At 36.9% G+C, this 18,791-nt stretch overlaps 2 protein-coding genes across 2 annotated transcripts; both read left to right on the top strand.

Annotated features, from left to right (window-relative positions):
* Positions 1–2,260: 2,260 nt before the first annotated feature.
* LOC111900571 (tubulin alpha-1 chain) lies at positions 2,261–5,957 on the top strand. Its single transcript, XM_023896455.3, has 5 exons — positions 2,261–2,579; positions 3,120–3,334; positions 3,425–3,624; positions 3,725–4,233; positions 5,478–5,957. Exons 1-5 carry the CDS (start codon positions 2,467–2,469, stop codon positions 5,788–5,790), a joined length of 1,350 nt encoding a protein of 449 aa, XP_023752223.1. The 5' UTR covers positions 2,261–2,466; the 3' UTR covers positions 5,791–5,957.
* A 2,652-nt stretch (positions 5,958–8,609) lies between these two features.
* Positions 8,610–18,519, top strand: LOC111900661 (aquaporin PIP1-3-like). Its single transcript, XM_052766090.1, has 3 exons — positions 8,610–8,891; positions 18,320–18,337; positions 18,382–18,519. Exons 1-3 carry the CDS (start codon positions 8,610–8,612, stop codon positions 18,517–18,519), a joined length of 438 nt encoding a protein of 145 aa, XP_052622050.1.
* The last annotated feature ends 272 nt before the right edge of the window (positions 18,520–18,791 follow it).

The following is an 18,791-nucleotide window of genomic DNA, read 5'->3' as shown; positions in this document are numbered from 1 at the left end:
TGTGGGACAAGAGTTCAATTTTTATCCATGGTGCAGTTATTTTACGGTGCGTATAAAATTAATGGTTGTTTTGATGTCAAATGGATCCGATTGAATAACCTCTCATACACTTTTAAGAGTTGTAACCAACTAAAAGGGTTGATGACCCAGAAATCAAAGCATGGTTAGATTTATTTGTGAAGACGAAAAATAATAAAGGTAACGTAAAAACAACTTGTTATATAAAGTTTCAAATTTGTTTTAATCATTATTTATTAATTTTTTGTTTTGAATATTTTTTTTGTTTCAGGAAAGCAAGCGGAAAGGAGAAGGTGAGAAAAGATCCAATGTAGGAAGTAACATCAAATGGTGGCCAAATGGTGGCCAGGATTGAATATTTTGATATGTAATTTAATAGTTGAAATACAACATTGGATTACGAGGAATGTAAACTCAATATTGATTTGGAATAAACTTTTCAATAATAGTATTCATCAAATCTGAAAAGTTAGAATATTACGTTGTTTATTTTGCAAAACTTTACACTGATTTTGCATTTTTACTTTAAGGATGTATGGGTATTTTGGTCATAATCAATTTTTAAAGGCTTTCACGTTTATATTCCATTTATTCACACCTATATTGAATGGTATGGATGAACTTGCTTTAATAGTTGCAAGTATAATTGGATTGCCCTCTTCAGGAGATGATTGGGAGATTTGATGATTGAAGGTATTTGTGGCAATTCTGGAAAATAAAGAAAGAAATGTATTTTTCTGGGTATTGCATTGGTTTGGTTATTTTTTCCTGAAGATTGATATTATGTAAAGGTCAAGGGTATTTTGGTCCTCTTATAACCGATTTGGATTCTTAGGGAAAAGAAAAAAGAATAGAAGGTATGGTTATTGGAAGGGTATAAGGTCGTGGGGTGTGACAGAAATAGCAATATTTCATTTTTTTAAATTTCTATAACATATTTTACATAGAATTAATATCAACATTTCATATAAATTTTATTAACACGTGGACTACTATGTAATTTATTTAATTTAAATAATATTTTTTAATGGTTTGCAACTTACTGTCAATCCGTCAGGTGATTATGCTTATAAAATGCAAGACTATATTAATAACAATCCGCACATCTTCATATCATTGTCATTCTCCAATTTGCAAAGCTTAATATGTTTGGAGATGTTTTCTTATTAAGTTTTATGTAATAATAATAAAAATAATGTTTATACAAGTATTTTATACAATGATGAAATCACTATTTTCAAGAAAAGGTAATTACTTTTATCATTATATTTGTGTATAAAAGAGTTTGATTTATAAATCCTTTTTATAATTTTAATATTTATATTTTTATTTATTATTAGTATATGACCACTATTTCCATTTGAATACATAATTATTTTCTTCTATGTATTTCTCTTATATTACAATATAGTTTAAATTTCATATAATGTCATTGCATGAATATTTCTGTTTTTTAAAACTATATATTCATAATTTTAATGCATTATACAAAATCATAATTTTCTAACATATCTACAAATACATTTCTCGATGGGATATTCAAACAATTATAATTTCGTAGTTTCAACATATCATTATATCATTATCAAATTACAGACAAAACAACTATACTTATAAATTATTTTTTTTTTATTTTATTACCATTGGTCAATAATTCACTTATAATTTAATTAATATTAATTTTATATTTCCAACCCGTGGTGTCCACGGGTTATAACCTAGTTTAACAAACAAACACCAAACCAAATAATGCATGATTCGATTAACCAAATTGAATTAACAAATGATCAAATAAGCCGAACCAAATAAACCAAATAGCATTATTCGGTAGTTTGGTTATTCAGTTTTTTTTTTTATTTCACACCCATAACTTTATGTATCAATTTAAAACTTCTATAAAGTAATATACCAAACCAAAAGTTGCATTTATCAAAATAGTTATGTTATTTTCGGAATGGATATTGTATATTTTGGCGACATTATATTTTACTAAATGAAATGACAGATTGTTTAGTAGTTATGTCAATCATATGGTATATATAACATATCTTGAAGGAAAAATATTACTTCTTTTATTATTTTAAGGATTTTTATAATAAAATGAGTTTAAATGATATCAATAATTCAATATAAAAATCTGATGGGCCAACCAATTCATAATTTCATATGGATAAGTGGGCCAGGTTAAGTAATATAAATTCCAATATAAGTTTTCGAAATTTAGGGCAAGAGAGAATATTTATTTTGGAAATCGGAGGGACAAAACGGTAAATTTGCGTAGCCGGCTGGGGACGGGTGAAAGGCTGGCGGGAGTGGGTGGAGCCACGCTTGCTGTCTGTCGAATCTTATCGACTACATTTCCCTCTTCTTACAGTCTTCTTAGATCGGAATCAGAGCATAAAACCTCAACTTTTCTTCCAACTGATTCACACACACTCAGAGAGAGATATGAGGGAGATCATAAGTATACACATAGGTCAAGCTGGAATTCAGGTTGGAAATTCATGTTGGGAGCTTTATTGCCTCGAACATGGCATTCAGCCCGATGGTTTGATGCCTAGGTTTGTTCTTCCTTTTTCGTTCTTCGATTCCCTTTCATTAATTTTCAGTAAATGTATGTGGTTGAATACATCTACTTTCAGTGTTCGTTGAATTCTGCTGTTTTTGTAGCTTCATTTAACACATCTACTGCTTTACTTGATGTTTCTATCGAATCTCTTTTCTGTTTACCTTTTCTTCTTTCTTACTTCGCTAATGTTCATGATTCGTACTCTGTTTTTGTTCTATGACTTCAATTTCTGATTCTCGATGGATCTGAATTTATGGTGAAGTGTTCGTTAGGTCATACATTTAGGGATCTTACTTCTTATGTCATTAGAATTGGAAAATTCTCCGATTAAATGCGTTTGAAGTGATCCAAACTTGGATCTCAAGTTCATAAGCTAAAATTCGATGGATCTGGTTGACTTTCTTTGACTGTAATACAGTAAACATGACTATGAAAATTCCACAGTTTAATCTCTTGATTCACTCCGATTCCGAATAGATCTTCACAATGCACAATGCAGCTAATAAATCAAACTCTTTCTTTCTTTTTTCAGTGACACAACACCTGGAGTTGCAGATGATGCATTCAACACGTTCTTTAGTGAAACTGGAGCAGGAAAGCATGTTCCAAGAGCAATATTCGTTGATCTTGAGCCAACTGTGATTGATGAAGTTAGAACAGGAACTTATCGCCAACTCTTCCACCCTGAACAACTTATTTCTGGAAAAGAAGATGCTGCTAATAACTTCGCAAGAGGCCATTACACAGGTACTTACGATTTATCCAAATTATTTGTTATTTCTATGATCTATCCAACTAGATAGAAATACAATGATGAAAACACGATTCCTTTTTCAGTGGGAAAGGAGATTGTTGATCTATGCCTTGATCGAGTAAGAAAGTTAGCAGACAACTGCACTGGTTTACAAGGGTTTTTAGCATTCAATGCTGTTGGTGGTGGAACTGGTTCTGGACTCGGGTCTTTATTGTTAGAACGTTTGTCTGTTGACTATGGAAAAAAGTCAAAGCTTGGGTTCACAATTTATCCTTCTCCTCAGGTGCTTTATTATCAAAGCATCTTCAACGTGATGTTTTCTTTTTTGAGTTAGTTAAACACAATATTTATAACAACAAGTTGTTGTTATCATCAACTTTCAGGTCTCAACAGCAGTAGTGGAACCCTACAACAGTGTCCTTTCAACACACGCACTACTCGAACACACAGATGTCGCGGTTTTATTAGACAACGAAGCAATCTATGACATATGTAGGAGATCACTAGACATCGAGAGGCCAACATACACGAATTTAAACCGATTAATTTCTCAAATCATATCGTCTTTAACAACTTCTCTTAGATTTGATGGAGCAATTAATGTTGATATTACTGAGTTTCAAACAAACCTTGTCCCATACCCTCGGATTCATTTCATGCTTTCCAGTTATGCCCCTGTGATTTCGGTTGAGAAAGCGTATCATGAGCAGCTTTCGGTGCCTGAGATTACGAATGCGGTGTTTGAGCCTGCAAGTATGATGGCAAAGTGTGATCCGAGACATGGGAAGTATATGGCGTGTTGTTTGATGTATCGGGGAGATGTTGTTCCTAAAGATGTTAATGCTGCTGTTGCAACTATCAAAACTAAACGCACTGTGCAGTTTGTTGATTGGTAAGAAATTAATTTTATTATTATTGTTATTGTTATTATATGATGATGATATATGTTGATTGGTTTATTGACTTATGAAATTAGAACTAACTGTTGTTTTTGTATTTTGGTTTTTGTTTTTTTTGGATTAAACCTCAACTTTATTTTTATTTTTCTAAAAAAGACCTTTTTTTTCTTCGATTTGGCCGTTTTACTAGGTTTACTAAAAAAATTTCTGGAAAAACCCTTTAACTTTTTTTTTCCCTGAAAATACACCTCATTTTTTTTTGGTTTTTTTTTTACGGATTAAAACTCAACTTTATTTTTTCATGAAAAGGACTTTGCATTTTTTTCATTTTTTTCTGATTTGGCCTTTTTATTTATTTTTCTCTAAAAAAAGTTCTAAAATGTGAGGATTTATTTGGAAACATTTAGAAGGTTGAGGGTTTTTTTTTTGGAAAAATAAACAAAGTTGAGGGTTTTTTCGGAAAATGAAAAAAATATAAGGTGTTTTTCATGGAAAAAAAATAAAGATGAGATTTAATCTGGAAAAAACACAAAATATAAGGTTTTTATAAGATTAACCCCTTTTTTTTACGGATTAAACCTCAATTTTATTTTTTTTGTTAAAAAAGACCTTGTATTTTATCATTTTTTTTTTCGATTTGGCACATTTAGCAGGTTTACTTGTAATCTTCTGGTTTTAAACAATTCTTTTTTCCAGAAAAGCCCTTTTAACATTTTTTTTATCCAAAAACCCCCTCATTTTTATCTTTTTTTTCTTCGAAAAAATCTCGCATTTTACATTTTTTTTGGAAAAAAAAGTTGAGGATTTCTCTGGAAAAAAAGTTGTCTAAAACGGGAAGATTACAACCTAGTAAGAGGACCAAATTGGAAAAAATGGAAAATTTGAAGGTCTTTTTTAGAAAAAAATAAAGTCGATCTTTTAAAATTTCAACACGTCAATTTTTACTTTAAGTTTCCAAAAATAACTATTTTTTTTATTACAATTTCATGGTATTTATTTATTTTAATTTGTAAAAAAAACAATTTTTTAGACGCTATATAATTCTTTAAACCAAATATGCAATTTACAACGATATACCTTTATAATTTATATATCACAAAAGTTCATTTTTCTTCACATATCAATTTAAATTTTTATCTAGTATCTACTTTACATAACAAAACAACAATCCATTCCATTAATTTTCCTTTAAGTGATTTGAAATTTAATATTGTTAATATTTGTTTGACTTTGACAGGTGTCCAACTGGTTTCAAATGTGGTATAAATTACCAGCCGCCATCAGTTGTGCCAGGTGGCGATCTAGCAAAGGTCCAACGAGCGGTTTGCATGATCAGCAACAACACAGCAGTTGCTGAGGTGTTTTCACGCATTGACCATAAGTTTGACTTGATGTATGCAAAGAGGGCGTTTGTTCATTGGTATGTTGGTGAAGGGATGGAAGAAGGAGAGTTCTCAGAAGCACGTGAAGATCTTGCAGCTCTTGAGAAAGATTATGAAGAAGTTGGTGCTGAAGGAGTCGATGATGAAGGAGAGGATGAAGAGTATTAACTATTCAAAATGGTAAATGGTGACACACTCTTGTTTTGTGGAATAATGGATTCTTGCATTTTTTTTATGTTAGGGTTAATACTCTTTTGTGATGAACCATGTTATGTATGTGTGCTTATATTATATTCTTTCTAATTTGAGAAATACACCAAGTGATTTGCAATGAATTAGGAAAGAAAGAAAGTGTTTATGTTGGGTATTTTATAAGTCCCAACAAAGGTCAAGGTCAAGGTCAAGCCTTAGCTGATTTTTTTTAATTTTATTTATTTATATTTTTGTAGAAATGCCACATATGACATAACCACTTCGTTGCCCCATATGGATGCTCTATTATAAATTAAAACCGTAAATAATTAGTTACTTGATATAATGACACGAATAAATATAATGATACCAATGTGATTATAACGATTATATGTAATTCTTTACCAAAATGACTATTTCATGAGTATAATTTGGGGAAACCACTATCTTATGGGCCTTAACGAAATGACCACTGTTGGTGAAAATAAAACTTGCGAACTCTAAGGTAAGACAAAGGTCCCGTGTGTTCACTTTTCAAAAGTTCATTTTCGTTGTTGCCTTCGTCTGCCACCTCTTTCACCATGGAAAGGAGCGAATATAATCATTTTTGTTTGTGCGTGCGGATCATTGATTGAAAAACATGAACTTTATGCAAGTAAGTGATCGATAAACCTTTTTTTTGGTATGATAGTCGTAACTGTTACTCGAACACTCTTAGAAATGAGTTTTAACATTTTTGGTTATTTGTTTAGGTACTTGGATTTGATAAGCATATAATACTATTTCCTTGAACGAAATTGTCGTAGTTTAAAGAGAATCGACATTGGCATGAACGATGAAGCTCTCATGAATGGTTCATGCATTAAATGTCCCAAATTTCAAACAAAAATTTTCTTTTTTTAAAAAGTATAAATAAAACAATCATTACCTGTAAAAGATGAAGTACCGATCGTTCCAAAACCACTAGACGTAACATGTGAAAATCATTGTATCAAAATCATCAAGATTAACGAAAGTTTAAAACATAAATATAGGGAGATGTGCATGCGTCACGGTCAAGCTGGAGCCTTCCCACTGCCAGAAGCACAATCTGAAAAATATTTAATTCACAACTGTAAACATAAAGTTTAATGAGTTCCAAAATATATCATATATTAGGCACAAAGTCATCATCCTAAAGACCTGCATAACTTCCAACCATTCTCCTAGTGGGCTTGAAGGCATATAGTCAACTTCCCTTAAGTCCCAACAATCTCTTAGTGGGTCTCAAGGCACATATCCAACTTTCTCTAAGTTACAACATTCTCCTAGCAAACATGAAGACACATAACTGATAGGTGCATTATGCACCTATTTTGCATGTTTATTTCCGTCATTTCATTGCACTTTACTTCCTAATTCTTACATTTAGTTTATAGTTGGGTCCAAAATTGTAGAGAAGGTGGAAATCTTCAAAGCTCATTGCTTCCTTGCAAATATTTATTGAATCCTTCACTAAAAACACCAAACAAGCTCCAAAAAGTGAATCAAGGAGAGAGGATGAGCTTAAAACACTTAAAGGGAATAGATTTTCTTTGGAGTGAGGAGAACCCTTCTTCTGTTTCTCCTATTCAGATGGAAGCCATCAACCCCCTTTGCCTGTACTCCCCTCTCCGTTGTCTTTAACACAAGTTGGAGCCTTATATTTTTCCAGCTCCGACTTCGTCGGAGCTCCCATTCTTGCCGGAACCCTAGCAACTTACAACACTAAGTTCACCAGAGTTTCAGTTCTTCCTCTCTCCTGCCGCTGCATCAGATTCTCTTTGCCAAAGTTGCCATTGTTGCAACACCTGCCAAAACCCTAGCAAATTTCGGCAACGTCGTCGACGGAGCTCTAGCTCTTACCTCCATTTCTGTCTCCTGCTCATATTCTCTATGTTTTTAGTTTCTTTGTTTTTCAGTTTCATCGTCCTCCTTATCAAACTGCGGGGGATGTTAGAGGGGTTTAGGGTTTTGGCCCAAAGCCTTTAGGGTTCAGAGTTTATATATATATATATATATATATATATATATATATATATATATATATATATATATATATATATATATATATATATATATAGAGAGAGAGAGAGAGAGAGAGTTAGGTTTAAATGTTTTTAACAACTATTGTGTGCCTAAATGCACCAATGAAAATTCAAGAAATAATAAATTATTAAATAAACCATTAAAGGGTATTTTGGACTTTTTATGCTTTTAATTAAAGGAAATAATTTAATTGGAATCCTATAATTAAGGAAATAATAGAATATCACGTATCTGATCCCTTAAATCATGGTTCCTTCATCTTAATAACCCTAATTCTATATCAGAGTATACGATTATCTTCTTCACCCACCATAGTCGAAATGTACAACCACGAGATAGCCACCTCCACCGTATACAAATACGTACCAACAGATCACACCACCGGCGACACTGTTGTTTTTCCCCTTCCAGCATCCAAACCCTAAATCTGAAACCGTAACCACTATCCTAGTTTTGGTCAATTAAGAAACCAGTGTTCGATTTTGGTTCCAATTTCCCTATGAACAGATCGTTGTTCATCGTGTCACGTAAATAATCGAAGATGGTGTTGGCGGAATTAGGGGAGCATTTCACGTGCTCTCCAGCAGATGAGCAATGCCACGATCATCGATGAGAAGGTCCTTAATGATTGTTCAAACGAGATCACGCGCGCTCTTCTTCAGGTATGTTTCCACTTTCCACCAGAACCCTAATTTTATCTTCTTTCTTCTTCAAATCGTCTAAAAACTATGTTTCATCTTCAAACAGGAGGGCATATTAATCCAGCTGTGACATTCGGTTTGTTATTAGCAAGAAAATTGTTTCATCTTCAAACAAGAGCGATCTGTGGTGCCGGATTTGTGAAAGGGTTTCAGGGTGATGCGCGATACACGACGTTAGGTGGTGGTGCTAATGTCGTCGCCCATGGTTACACCAAGGGTGATGGTCTTGGTGCTGAGATTGTTGGCACTTTCGTGCTTGTTTACACCGTGTTCTCTGCAGCTGATGCTAAAAGAAGCGCCAGAGACTCTGTAACGCCTGTGTTTCCGGGCTTGCCATTTTTCGCAATGTAATAGTCTAGGTTAACCTCTGTAACCCGTTTTGAAATAATAAGATTGTATTATTTGAGTATTGTGTGTTTTGTGCTTAATTGCTTAATTATGTGGTTTGATTAATTAAGAATAAAAATAAGCGTCAAAATTTAAGTGTAAAATAAACTTAATAACTTTGATTTATGTTGTAGTAGTTGAAACGAGGTTTCCGAATATATATAGAACGCCCAAATCTGACTTCGTATGAGGAAGTTACGATTTATCGAAGTTTCGGCTTAGCAGTATGCAACCTGTTTTACTCGATTTGAGATCGAGGGGTTTTTAGCCGAAGCAATCTAAATGAGAATCGAAGATCTCATTGTTGGTGTCGAAGCGATAAAAAGTTAGGCGAGAACGGACGTCAAACGAAGAAGTTATGAATTTATAACGGAGTTTTTCTGTCGCGGCCTATTAAAAATAAATAATAAAAATAAATTCGAAATTAGCCGACGAAGTCTAAACGAAAGTCGTAGAGCGTAGTCTCACCTTTCCGTGGATATAAAGAACGTCAAAAACGGAGTTCGTATGAAGAAGTTATGAATTTCCGAAGTTTATTAATCATTTTGTATTTAAATTTAAATCAAAATTCGGAAGCCTTATCCGAAGGCGAGTCATCGATCTGATCCGAGGTACGCGCCGCGTACTCCGAAGGTGTCGACATCGCATCAAGTGGCTTCGGATGACGCATGCGCTTACGAACTTGGAGCAGTACGCCCCGCGTAACACAGTACGCCCCGCGTACTCCGAGGCTCCAGCCTCCTATAAATAGGATGCGAGGGTTCCAGGTTCATTTGCTAATTTCCTCTCGTTTTTGTGCCGAAGCTCTGCGCGTAAACCCCCGAAGCCATCCCGAAGCCCCGGTAATATTCCCGAGCCCCGAGGCAAGTCCCGAGATCCCGAAGATCCCGAGAAGTGCGGTTCCCGAGTCGAAGCTCTGCCCGCGAGAAGTTCGATTTTCGAGGAGATCTTCCAGATCTGCTGAGGATTACTACTTCTGCAAGTCGTAGTGCTGTCCGATCATCTTCTGATCAAGTGAGTGTATACTACCTTTCGTAAACACAATAATAATACGAGTTTGGTTCGAGTGTATTAAGTATATTGTTGTTTATAAGTGTGAGTGTGTAGTTACCTTTTCCAAATACAATAATAGGAAGTATTTTAAATAAAATACGTGCTATGTGTATATATTTGGTTGTGTTATGTGTGAATGTGTATTCACTCTCTTCTATCTCATAGAATGATTTATTCTCTATGAGATATGTGCTGTGTGTGTGTGTGCCTCATCTGTTATGTGGATTACGTGTTGATTTAAAGCATGCTATACAGGTTTTCAAAACTATGTATAAAAATGTATATTTTATCTACTAATATGTTGGGTAGAACATGGGTAGATAGTTGGTGTGTAATAAACAGATGAGAGGCCTCGTTGTTGTTTGATTGAGTCATCTAGCGGAGTTTAGATGACGACCACTGGCTATTCTAGACAGTCTTGTGGAAACATTAGCAGGTTCGCCACCTGTAGGTGTTAATGAACTTGGGTGTTCATTCGCTGTACTCCATCCCCCTCATGGTTGCCTTATTTGACTTATATTGCTGAGGTACCCCCGAAGCATGTGTTGTCGCCCCGATGAAATATTCTTAGACTAGGTCCCTTGTGTTAGTTGTTTTAGGGACATAAAGTGAAAATAACGGGAATGGGTAATTAGGTTATTATTGGTTGGTGAAAATTAAATATGATTATTTATTGTGGGTTGAAAACCCTATATGCTCACCAGGCTCCCAAGCCTGACCCACTCAGTTTTAATTGTATTACAGGAAGTGGCGCGAGGGCATGAGATGGATGAACCATCAATTGTTTTGTTTACAAGTCTGTATATGTATATATTTGTTGAATGACTTGTAATGTTATCGTTTATGCTTATTGGTCTGTATCGGAACATGACACCCCGAGTTTTGATTATATAATGAAAAATACATTTCTTTTATGAAATGCTTTGGTAAACATTGTTTTATCATGTTTTGTTTTTGGAAACAAATTCCGCAACTCTTTCAAATCAAAAGGATTTACTCTGAAAATATTTTAAAAGCATAAATGAAAATCGGTCTTTTCTGGCCGAGATTTTGGGGATGTCACAGTTGGTATCAGAGCATTAGTTTAAGCGAACTAGGAATTTGTAGGATTTCTAGACTTAAACTTAGAATGCTAAGTGAAGTTTTGAGATGTGTGTCTGTTATGATTTAGACACGAGCACTAGTTTATTTTAGGGAAGTTGCCTAAAATGCTTTTATGTGCTAAACGTTATATGTTGCCATATATGATATTATTTGTTCGGATCTATGGTCTATTGCCGACCGGATCTAGAAACCTTATGTGTGTAGGATTCTAAGCGTGCGTCTACGGTATTAGAACTAGCATGTAAACGTTTCGGAGTGATAAGGATGATTTGATTATCTACCATGATTGAGGATCTAATTTCACCTTATTCGGTGTGTAGATCAAAATGGTGAGAACAAGAAGTGGAGTTGGAAATGCTGACGAAAACAGGAATCAACCACCAGTGATTGAACAAGTACCTGTCGTAGCAGCAGCACCTGAGCCAATAACCATGGCTGGTGTGCAATTGATGATTCAGACAATGTTGGATCGTCAGATGGATGAAACTAGACGGTTGCTTCAACAGAATCGTGAAGAACTGTCGATTCGTGTGGAAGAGCCTGAATTAAATGAAGGGCACTCGGAAGGTGGAAACTTCAGTGGGTCTATTGGTCAAGCCAACCCACCGATAGTTAGGCAAGATAACCATGATGGAAGGAATGATGGAATGGGATGCAAGTACAAGGACTTTCTAACTTGCAAACCATCTACCTTCAATGGAAAGGAGGATCCGATTGGGGTTATGGGTTGGATATCCGAAATGGAGTTAGCCTTTATGACTTGTGGCTGTAGGGGTAAGTTGCAAACTATCTATGCCGTGCGACAATTCCGAGGTGGAGCCGTTCGTTGGTGGAACACTCTAGGGAAGACTTTAAGCCCTAATGAGCCACTGCAATTGACATGGGCAGAATTCTTGGTGCAGTTCAAGCGCAAGTTTTGTTCGGCTCAAAATTTGTTGGAGTTGGAGAACAAGTTCCTGACATTGACAAAAGGCAGCATGTCAGTTGATGAATACACCAATAACTTCACCGATAAGATGGAGTTTGCCTTGCGTATCGTCCCAGACGAGTTGACAAAGGTGGACCGATATGCGAAGGGACTCCCATGGGAGTACGAAGTGCCAGTACGTCAGGCACTTACTCTAGAGGCAGCTATTTGGGCTGCCAAGTCTGTTGAGAACATGATAAAGGGAAGAACCACCGTCAAAGTTGAGGTTGGTGAGAAAAGGAAGTTTGAGGGAACATCTGGTTCCGGTAAGAAAGGAAAATTTTCGAAATCTGATTCGAAAAAGTTTGGGGGAAAAGGAGGCGAAGCAAAGTGGTGTGATAAGTGTAAGAAAAGTCACTTTGGGAAATGTAGCGAGGATGTAACCTGCTACAAGTGTGGAAAGGTCGGACATTTTGCCAATGAATGTCCGAACAACAAAAGGATGTGTTTTGCGTGTAATGAAGAGAAGCATATTTTGAAAGACTGTCCGAAGAAGAAAGAGGCAGCTAGGCCCAACATTCCACCAAAGCCGAAGGCGAGAGCCTTCCAGATGACACTTGAGGCTGCTAAAGATGAAGCTGATGTCGCTTCAGGTACCTTTCTCGTAAATGATTTACCTGCTCAAATTTTGTTTGATTCTGGAGCCAACTACTCCTTTATTTCGCATGAGTTTGGTAGAAAGCTAGCTTTGCCTATTGATAGACTAGATGATGCTTTATTAGTCGAAGTAGCTAGTGGCAAGTTTGTACCTGTTAGTCATCGTATGAAAAGCATCTTAATTGATCTGAATGGGAATAAGTTTCACGAGGAATTATTGCCTATCGAACTAAATGGTTTCGACATCGTGTTGGGAATGGATTGGCTTAGCGCCAATGATGCCGAAATTTTGTGCAAGAAGAAGATAGTTAAAGTAAACCCGCCTGGGAAAGATTCGTTTATGGTGTATGGGGACAAACGCAGAGTGAATTCTGGAATCATTTCTCTAATGAAAGCCAGAAAGTGTTTGACCAAGGGATGTACATCATATTTAGCATTCGTGATTGATGCTAAGAAAGAAAAGAAGGTGATGCAGAGTATTCCAGTGGTGTGTGATTATCCGGAAATATTTCCCGAAGATCTTCCTGGATTACCACCTGATAGACAAGTAGAGTTCAGAATAGACTTGTTACCAGGAACCACGCCAATAGCAAAAGCACCTTATCGATTAGCACTGACGGAGATGAAGGAGCTAATGATGCAACTTCAGGAGTTATTGGACAAAGGTTTCATTAGACCTAGTTCATCGCCCTGGGGAGCTCCGGTGTTATTTGTGAAGAAGAAAGATGGAAGTATGAGAATGTGCATCGATTACAGAGAGCTGAACAAGGCAACAATAAAGAATAGATATCCGTTGCCGAGGATTGATGACCTATTTGATCAATTGCAAGGTTCGAGCTATTTCTCGAAGATCGATCTTAGGTCAGGATATCACCAGCTGAAAGTAAGAGAGCAAGATATCGAGAAGACTGCATTCAGAACTAGATATGGACACTACGAGTTCTTGGTTATGTCGTTTGGACTAACCAATGCTCCGACAGCGTTCATGGATTTGATGAATAGGGTTTGTAATCCTTTCCTTGATAAATCTGTGATAGTGTTCATAGACGACATTCTGATTTACTCGAAAAGCCAGGAGGAGCATGGCAGACACTTGCGAGAAGTGTTAGAAGTTTTGAAGCAGGAGAAGCTGTATGCAAAGTTCTCCAAATGTGATTTTTGGGTTCGCGAAGTCCAATTCTTGGGTCACGTGGTCAACCAAGAAGGGATAATGGTTGATCCAGCGAAGATCGAAGCTGTAATGAAATGGGAACAACCAAAAAGTCCCACGGAGATTCGAAGCTTTTTAGGATTAGCCGGGTATTACCGCAGGTTTATCCAAGGCTTTTCTTCGATCGCTACTCCATTGACAGCTTTGACCCACAAAGGAGCTACTTATGCTTGGAGTGATAAGCATAGAGAAGCATTCGAGAAGTTAAAGAAGAAGCTATGCGAGGCACCGATACTTTCTCTACCCGATGGAGTTGAAGACTTCGCTGTTTATAGCGATGCGTCTAGTGTTGGATTGGGTTGTGTTTTGACCCAAAGAGAAAAGGTGATAGCATATGCGTCTCGACAGCTGAAAGAGCATGAAAAGAATTACCCGACTCATGATTTGGAGTTGGCAGCGGTAGTTTTCGCTCTGAAAATATGGAGGCATTACCTCTATGGCACGAAGTGCAAACTTTTTACTGATCATAAGAGTCTCCAATATCTCTTTAATCAGAAGGAATTGAATATGAGACAACGACGCTGGCTAGAATTACTTAAAGACTACGACTGCGAGATACTTTACCACCCCGGTAAAGCTAATGTTGTTGCTGATGCTCTCAGTCGGAAGGTCAATCTTGAAAGGAAGAGGCCAAGAGCGTTGAGAATTGAAGTTGTCTCGACCATTGTGGAAAGTATAAAGAAAGCTCAAGAGGAAGCTTCTGAGAAGAATGACCGAAAGGAGGAACGTTTGGGCAAAACGTTGGTGTTTGGTACAAACGGTCATGGACTGAAGGTATTCCAAGATCGTATTTGGGTACCTAAGTCAGGAGGAATTAGGGATCTTTTGATGGAAGAAGCTCACAAAACCATGTACTCAATTCATCCTGGTAGCACTAAAATGTATAGGGACCTGAAACCCTACTACTGGTGGCCAACGATGAAGCTTGATGTTGCAAAGTATGTGGCTGAGTGTGTGACTTGTGCGAGAGTAAAGACACAACATCAGAAACCTTACGGGAGTTTAGAACCATTGCCTGTGCCTATGGGTAAGTGGGAAGACATTGCTATGGATTTTGTCACTAAACTGCCCAGAACAAAGAATGGTCACGACATGATTTGGGTGGTCGTTGATCGATTCACTAAGAGTGCGCATTTCATAGCGGCCAAGGAGAAATGGTCTATGGAAAAGCTTGCGAATTCTTACGTAAGGGAAATTGTGAGGCTTCACGGTGTTCCGTTAACGATTGTATCGGATCGTGATAGCCGTTTCACCTCAAGGTTTTGGAAAAGTCTACAAGAGGAAATGGGTACCAAGTTATGTTTAAGCACAGCTTACCATCCGCAGACTGATGGTCAGAGTGAAAGAACGATACAAACACTTGAAGATATGCTGAGAGCATGTACCTTGGAATTCCTAGGTAATTGGGATGAACATTTACCATTGGTAGAATTTTCCTACAATAATAGTTTTCACTCGAGCATTAAGCTGGCACCTTATCAAGCTTTGTATGGACAGAAGTGTCGTACGCCGTCTTGTTGGCTTGAGGCTGGGGAAAAGCAGTTTATGGGACCGGAGATGGTTCATCAAACTGCTGAAAAGTTGAAAATAATTAGGGAAAGAATGTTAGCAGCTCAAGATCGTCAAAAGAGCTATGCTGACAAGAAGCGAAGACCGATGACTTTTGAAATTGGAGATTCGGTTTTGCTTAAAGTCTCGCCATGGAAGGGACTTATAAGATTTGGTAAAAGGGGAAAGTTGAGTCCAAGGTTTATTGGACCGTTTAAAGTTCTTCAGAGGATTGGGAACCAAGCTTACAAGCTCGAATTACCCGAAGGACTGGATGGAATTCACAACACTTTTCATGTGTGCTATTTGAGGAAGTTCACGGGAGAAGTTCCCAATATAATTCCAATTTCTGAATTGAGAATTGATGAGAACAAAAGGTTGATTGAAGAACCAGAGGCAATTGTTGACCGAAAGACTAAGAAGTTGCGAGGCAAAATGGTTGGGTTAGTGCTTGTCCGATGGAAACACACGAATGGGCCGAATCTCACCTGGGAGACGGAGAGTGACATGTTGAGTCGCTATCCGCATTTGTTTGTTGATGTGTGATTCCGGGGACGGAATCATTCTAAGGTGGAGAGAATTGTAACGCCTGTGTTTCCGGGCTTGCCATTTTTCGCAATGTAATAGTCTAGGTTAACCTCTGTAACCCGTTTTGAAATAACAAGATTGTATTATTTGAGTATTGTGTGTTTTGTGCTTAATTGCTTAATTATGTGGTTTGATTAATTAAGAATAAAAATAAGCGTCAAAATTTAAGTGTAAAATAAACTTAATAACTTTGATTTATGTTGTAGTAGTTGAAACGAGGTTTCCGAATATATATAGAACGCCCAAATCTGACTTCGTATGAGGAAGTTATGATTTATCGAAGTTTCCGCTTAGCAGTATGCAGCCTGTTTTACTCGATTTGAGATCGAGGGGTTTTTAGCCGAAGCAATCTAAATGAGAATCGAAGATCTCATTGTTGGTGTCGAAGCGATAAAAAGTTAGGCGAGAACGGACGTCAAACGAAGAAGTTATGAATTTATAACGAAGTTTTTCTGTCGCGGCCTATTAAAAATAAATAATAAAAATAAATTCGAAATTAGCCGACGAAGTCTAAACGAAAGTCGTAGAGCGTAGTCTCACCTTTCCGTGGATATAAAAAACGTCGAAAACGGAGTTCGTATGAAGAAGTTATGAATTTCCGAGACTTTCATGCGCACCTTCCTTCATAAGGACAGGTAACCAGGCGGGTGACTCATTTTGTATTTAAATTTAAATCAAAATTCGGAAGCCTTATCCGAAGGCGAGTCATCGATCTGATCCGAGGTACGCGCCGCGTACTCCGAAGGTGTCGACATCGCAGCAAGTGGCTTCGGATGACGCATGCGCTTACGAACTTGGAGCAGTACGCCCCGCGTAACGCAGTACGCCCCGCGTACTCTGAGGCTCCAGCCTCCTATAAATAGGATGCGAGGGTTCCGGGTTCATTTGCTAATTTCCTCTCGTTTTTGTGCCGAAGCTCTGCGCGTAAACCCCCGAAGCCATCCCGAAGCCCCGGTAATATTCCCGAGCCCCGAGGCAAGTCCCGAGATCCCGAAGATCCCGAGAAGTGCGGTTCCCGAGTCGAAGCTCTGCCCGCGAGAAGTTCGATTTTCGAGGAGATCTTCCAGATCTGCTGAGGATTACTACTTCTGCAAGTCGTAGTGCTGTCCGATCATCTTCTGATCAAGTGAGTGTATACTACCTTTCGTAAACACAATAATAATACGAGTTTGGTTCGAGTGTATTAAGTATATTGTTGTTTATAAGTGTGAGTGTGTAGTTACCTTTTCCAAATACAATAATAGGAAGTATTTTAAATAAAATACGTGCTATGTGTATATATTTGGTTGTGTTATGTGTGAATGTGTATTCACTCTCTTCTATTTCATAGAATGATTTATTCTCTATGAGATATGTGTTGTGTGTGTGTGTGCCTCATCTGTTATGTGGATTACGTGTTGATTTAAAGCATGTTATACAGGTTTTCAAAACTATGTATAAAAATGTATATTTTATCTACTAATATGTTGGGTAGAACATGGGTAGATAGTTGGTGTGTAATAAACAGATGAGAGGCCTCGTTGTTGTTTGATTGAGTCATCTAGCGGAGTTTAGATGACGACCACTGGCTATTCTAGACAGTCTTGTGGAAACATTAGCAGGTTCGCCACCTGTAGGTGTTAATGAACTTGGGTGTTCATTCGCTGTACTCCATCCCCCTCATGGTTGCCTTATTTGACTTATATTGCTGAGGTACCCCCGAAGCATGTGTTGTCGCCCCGATGAAATATTCTTAGACTAGGTCCCTTGTGTTAGTTGTTTTAGGGACATAAAGTGAAAATAACGGGAATGGGTAATTAGGTTATTATTGGTTGGTGAAAATTAAATATGATTATTTATTGTGGGTTGAAAACCCTATATGCTCACCAGGCTCCCAAGCCTGACCCACTCAGTTTTAATTGTATTACAGGAAGTGGCGCGAGGGCATGAGATGGATGAACCATCAATTGTTTTGTTTACAAGTCTGTATATGTATATATTTGTTGAATGACTTGTAATGTTATCGTTTATGCTTATTGGTCTGTATCGGAACATGACACCCCGAGTTTTGATTATATAATGAAAAATACATTTCTTTTATGAAATGCTTTGGTAAACATTGTTTTATCATGTTTTGTTTTTGGAAACAAATTCCGCAACTCTTTCAAATCAAAAGGATTTACTCTGAAAATATTTTAAAAGCATAAATGAAAATCGGTCTTTTCTGGCCGAGATTTTGGGGATGTCACAGACTCCCATGTCCCTGTATGCAACTCACTTCATTGACTATTGAATTATATACAGATATTCACTTTAGAAAAGGTGAGATTTTTATTTTGAATTAAATTTGAATGTGTTTATTGTAGATTTTGGCTCCTCTTCCAATTGGGTTTGCGGTGTTCTTGGTTCATTTGGCCACCATCCCCATCACCGGAACTGGATGTTGCTTCTTTGGTGATTCATTGACTGTCAATCAAAAGGAAACACATGTTGAAACAGAATAAAAGTTAATTTAAAACTCAATCAGGTATCTTATTTTCTTTATTGATTACAATATTCTATTATCTAAGATTTGATCAGATAATATCTAGCAGAATTTCAGAATATTCTTTGTATTCTAGCAGAATTTCAGAATTTCAGGATTCAACATCCAAAAACAACAATATTCTTTCAGAATTCAAGAAGAAAACATGGAGAACGAGAGTATTCTAGCAGAATGTCGTTGACCAGGGTAGTGTTCTACATGGTGACTATTGAATACATTAAATTCTTTCAG

This window comes from Lactuca sativa, chromosome 1 (genome assembly GCF_002870075.4).
Source record: "Lactuca sativa cultivar Salinas chromosome 1, Lsat_Salinas_v11, whole genome shotgun sequence".
Taxonomy (NCBI): Eukaryota; Viridiplantae; Streptophyta; class Magnoliopsida; order Asterales; family Asteraceae; genus Lactuca; species Lactuca sativa.
This window is presented reverse-complemented; position numbering and strand designations above follow the sequence as displayed.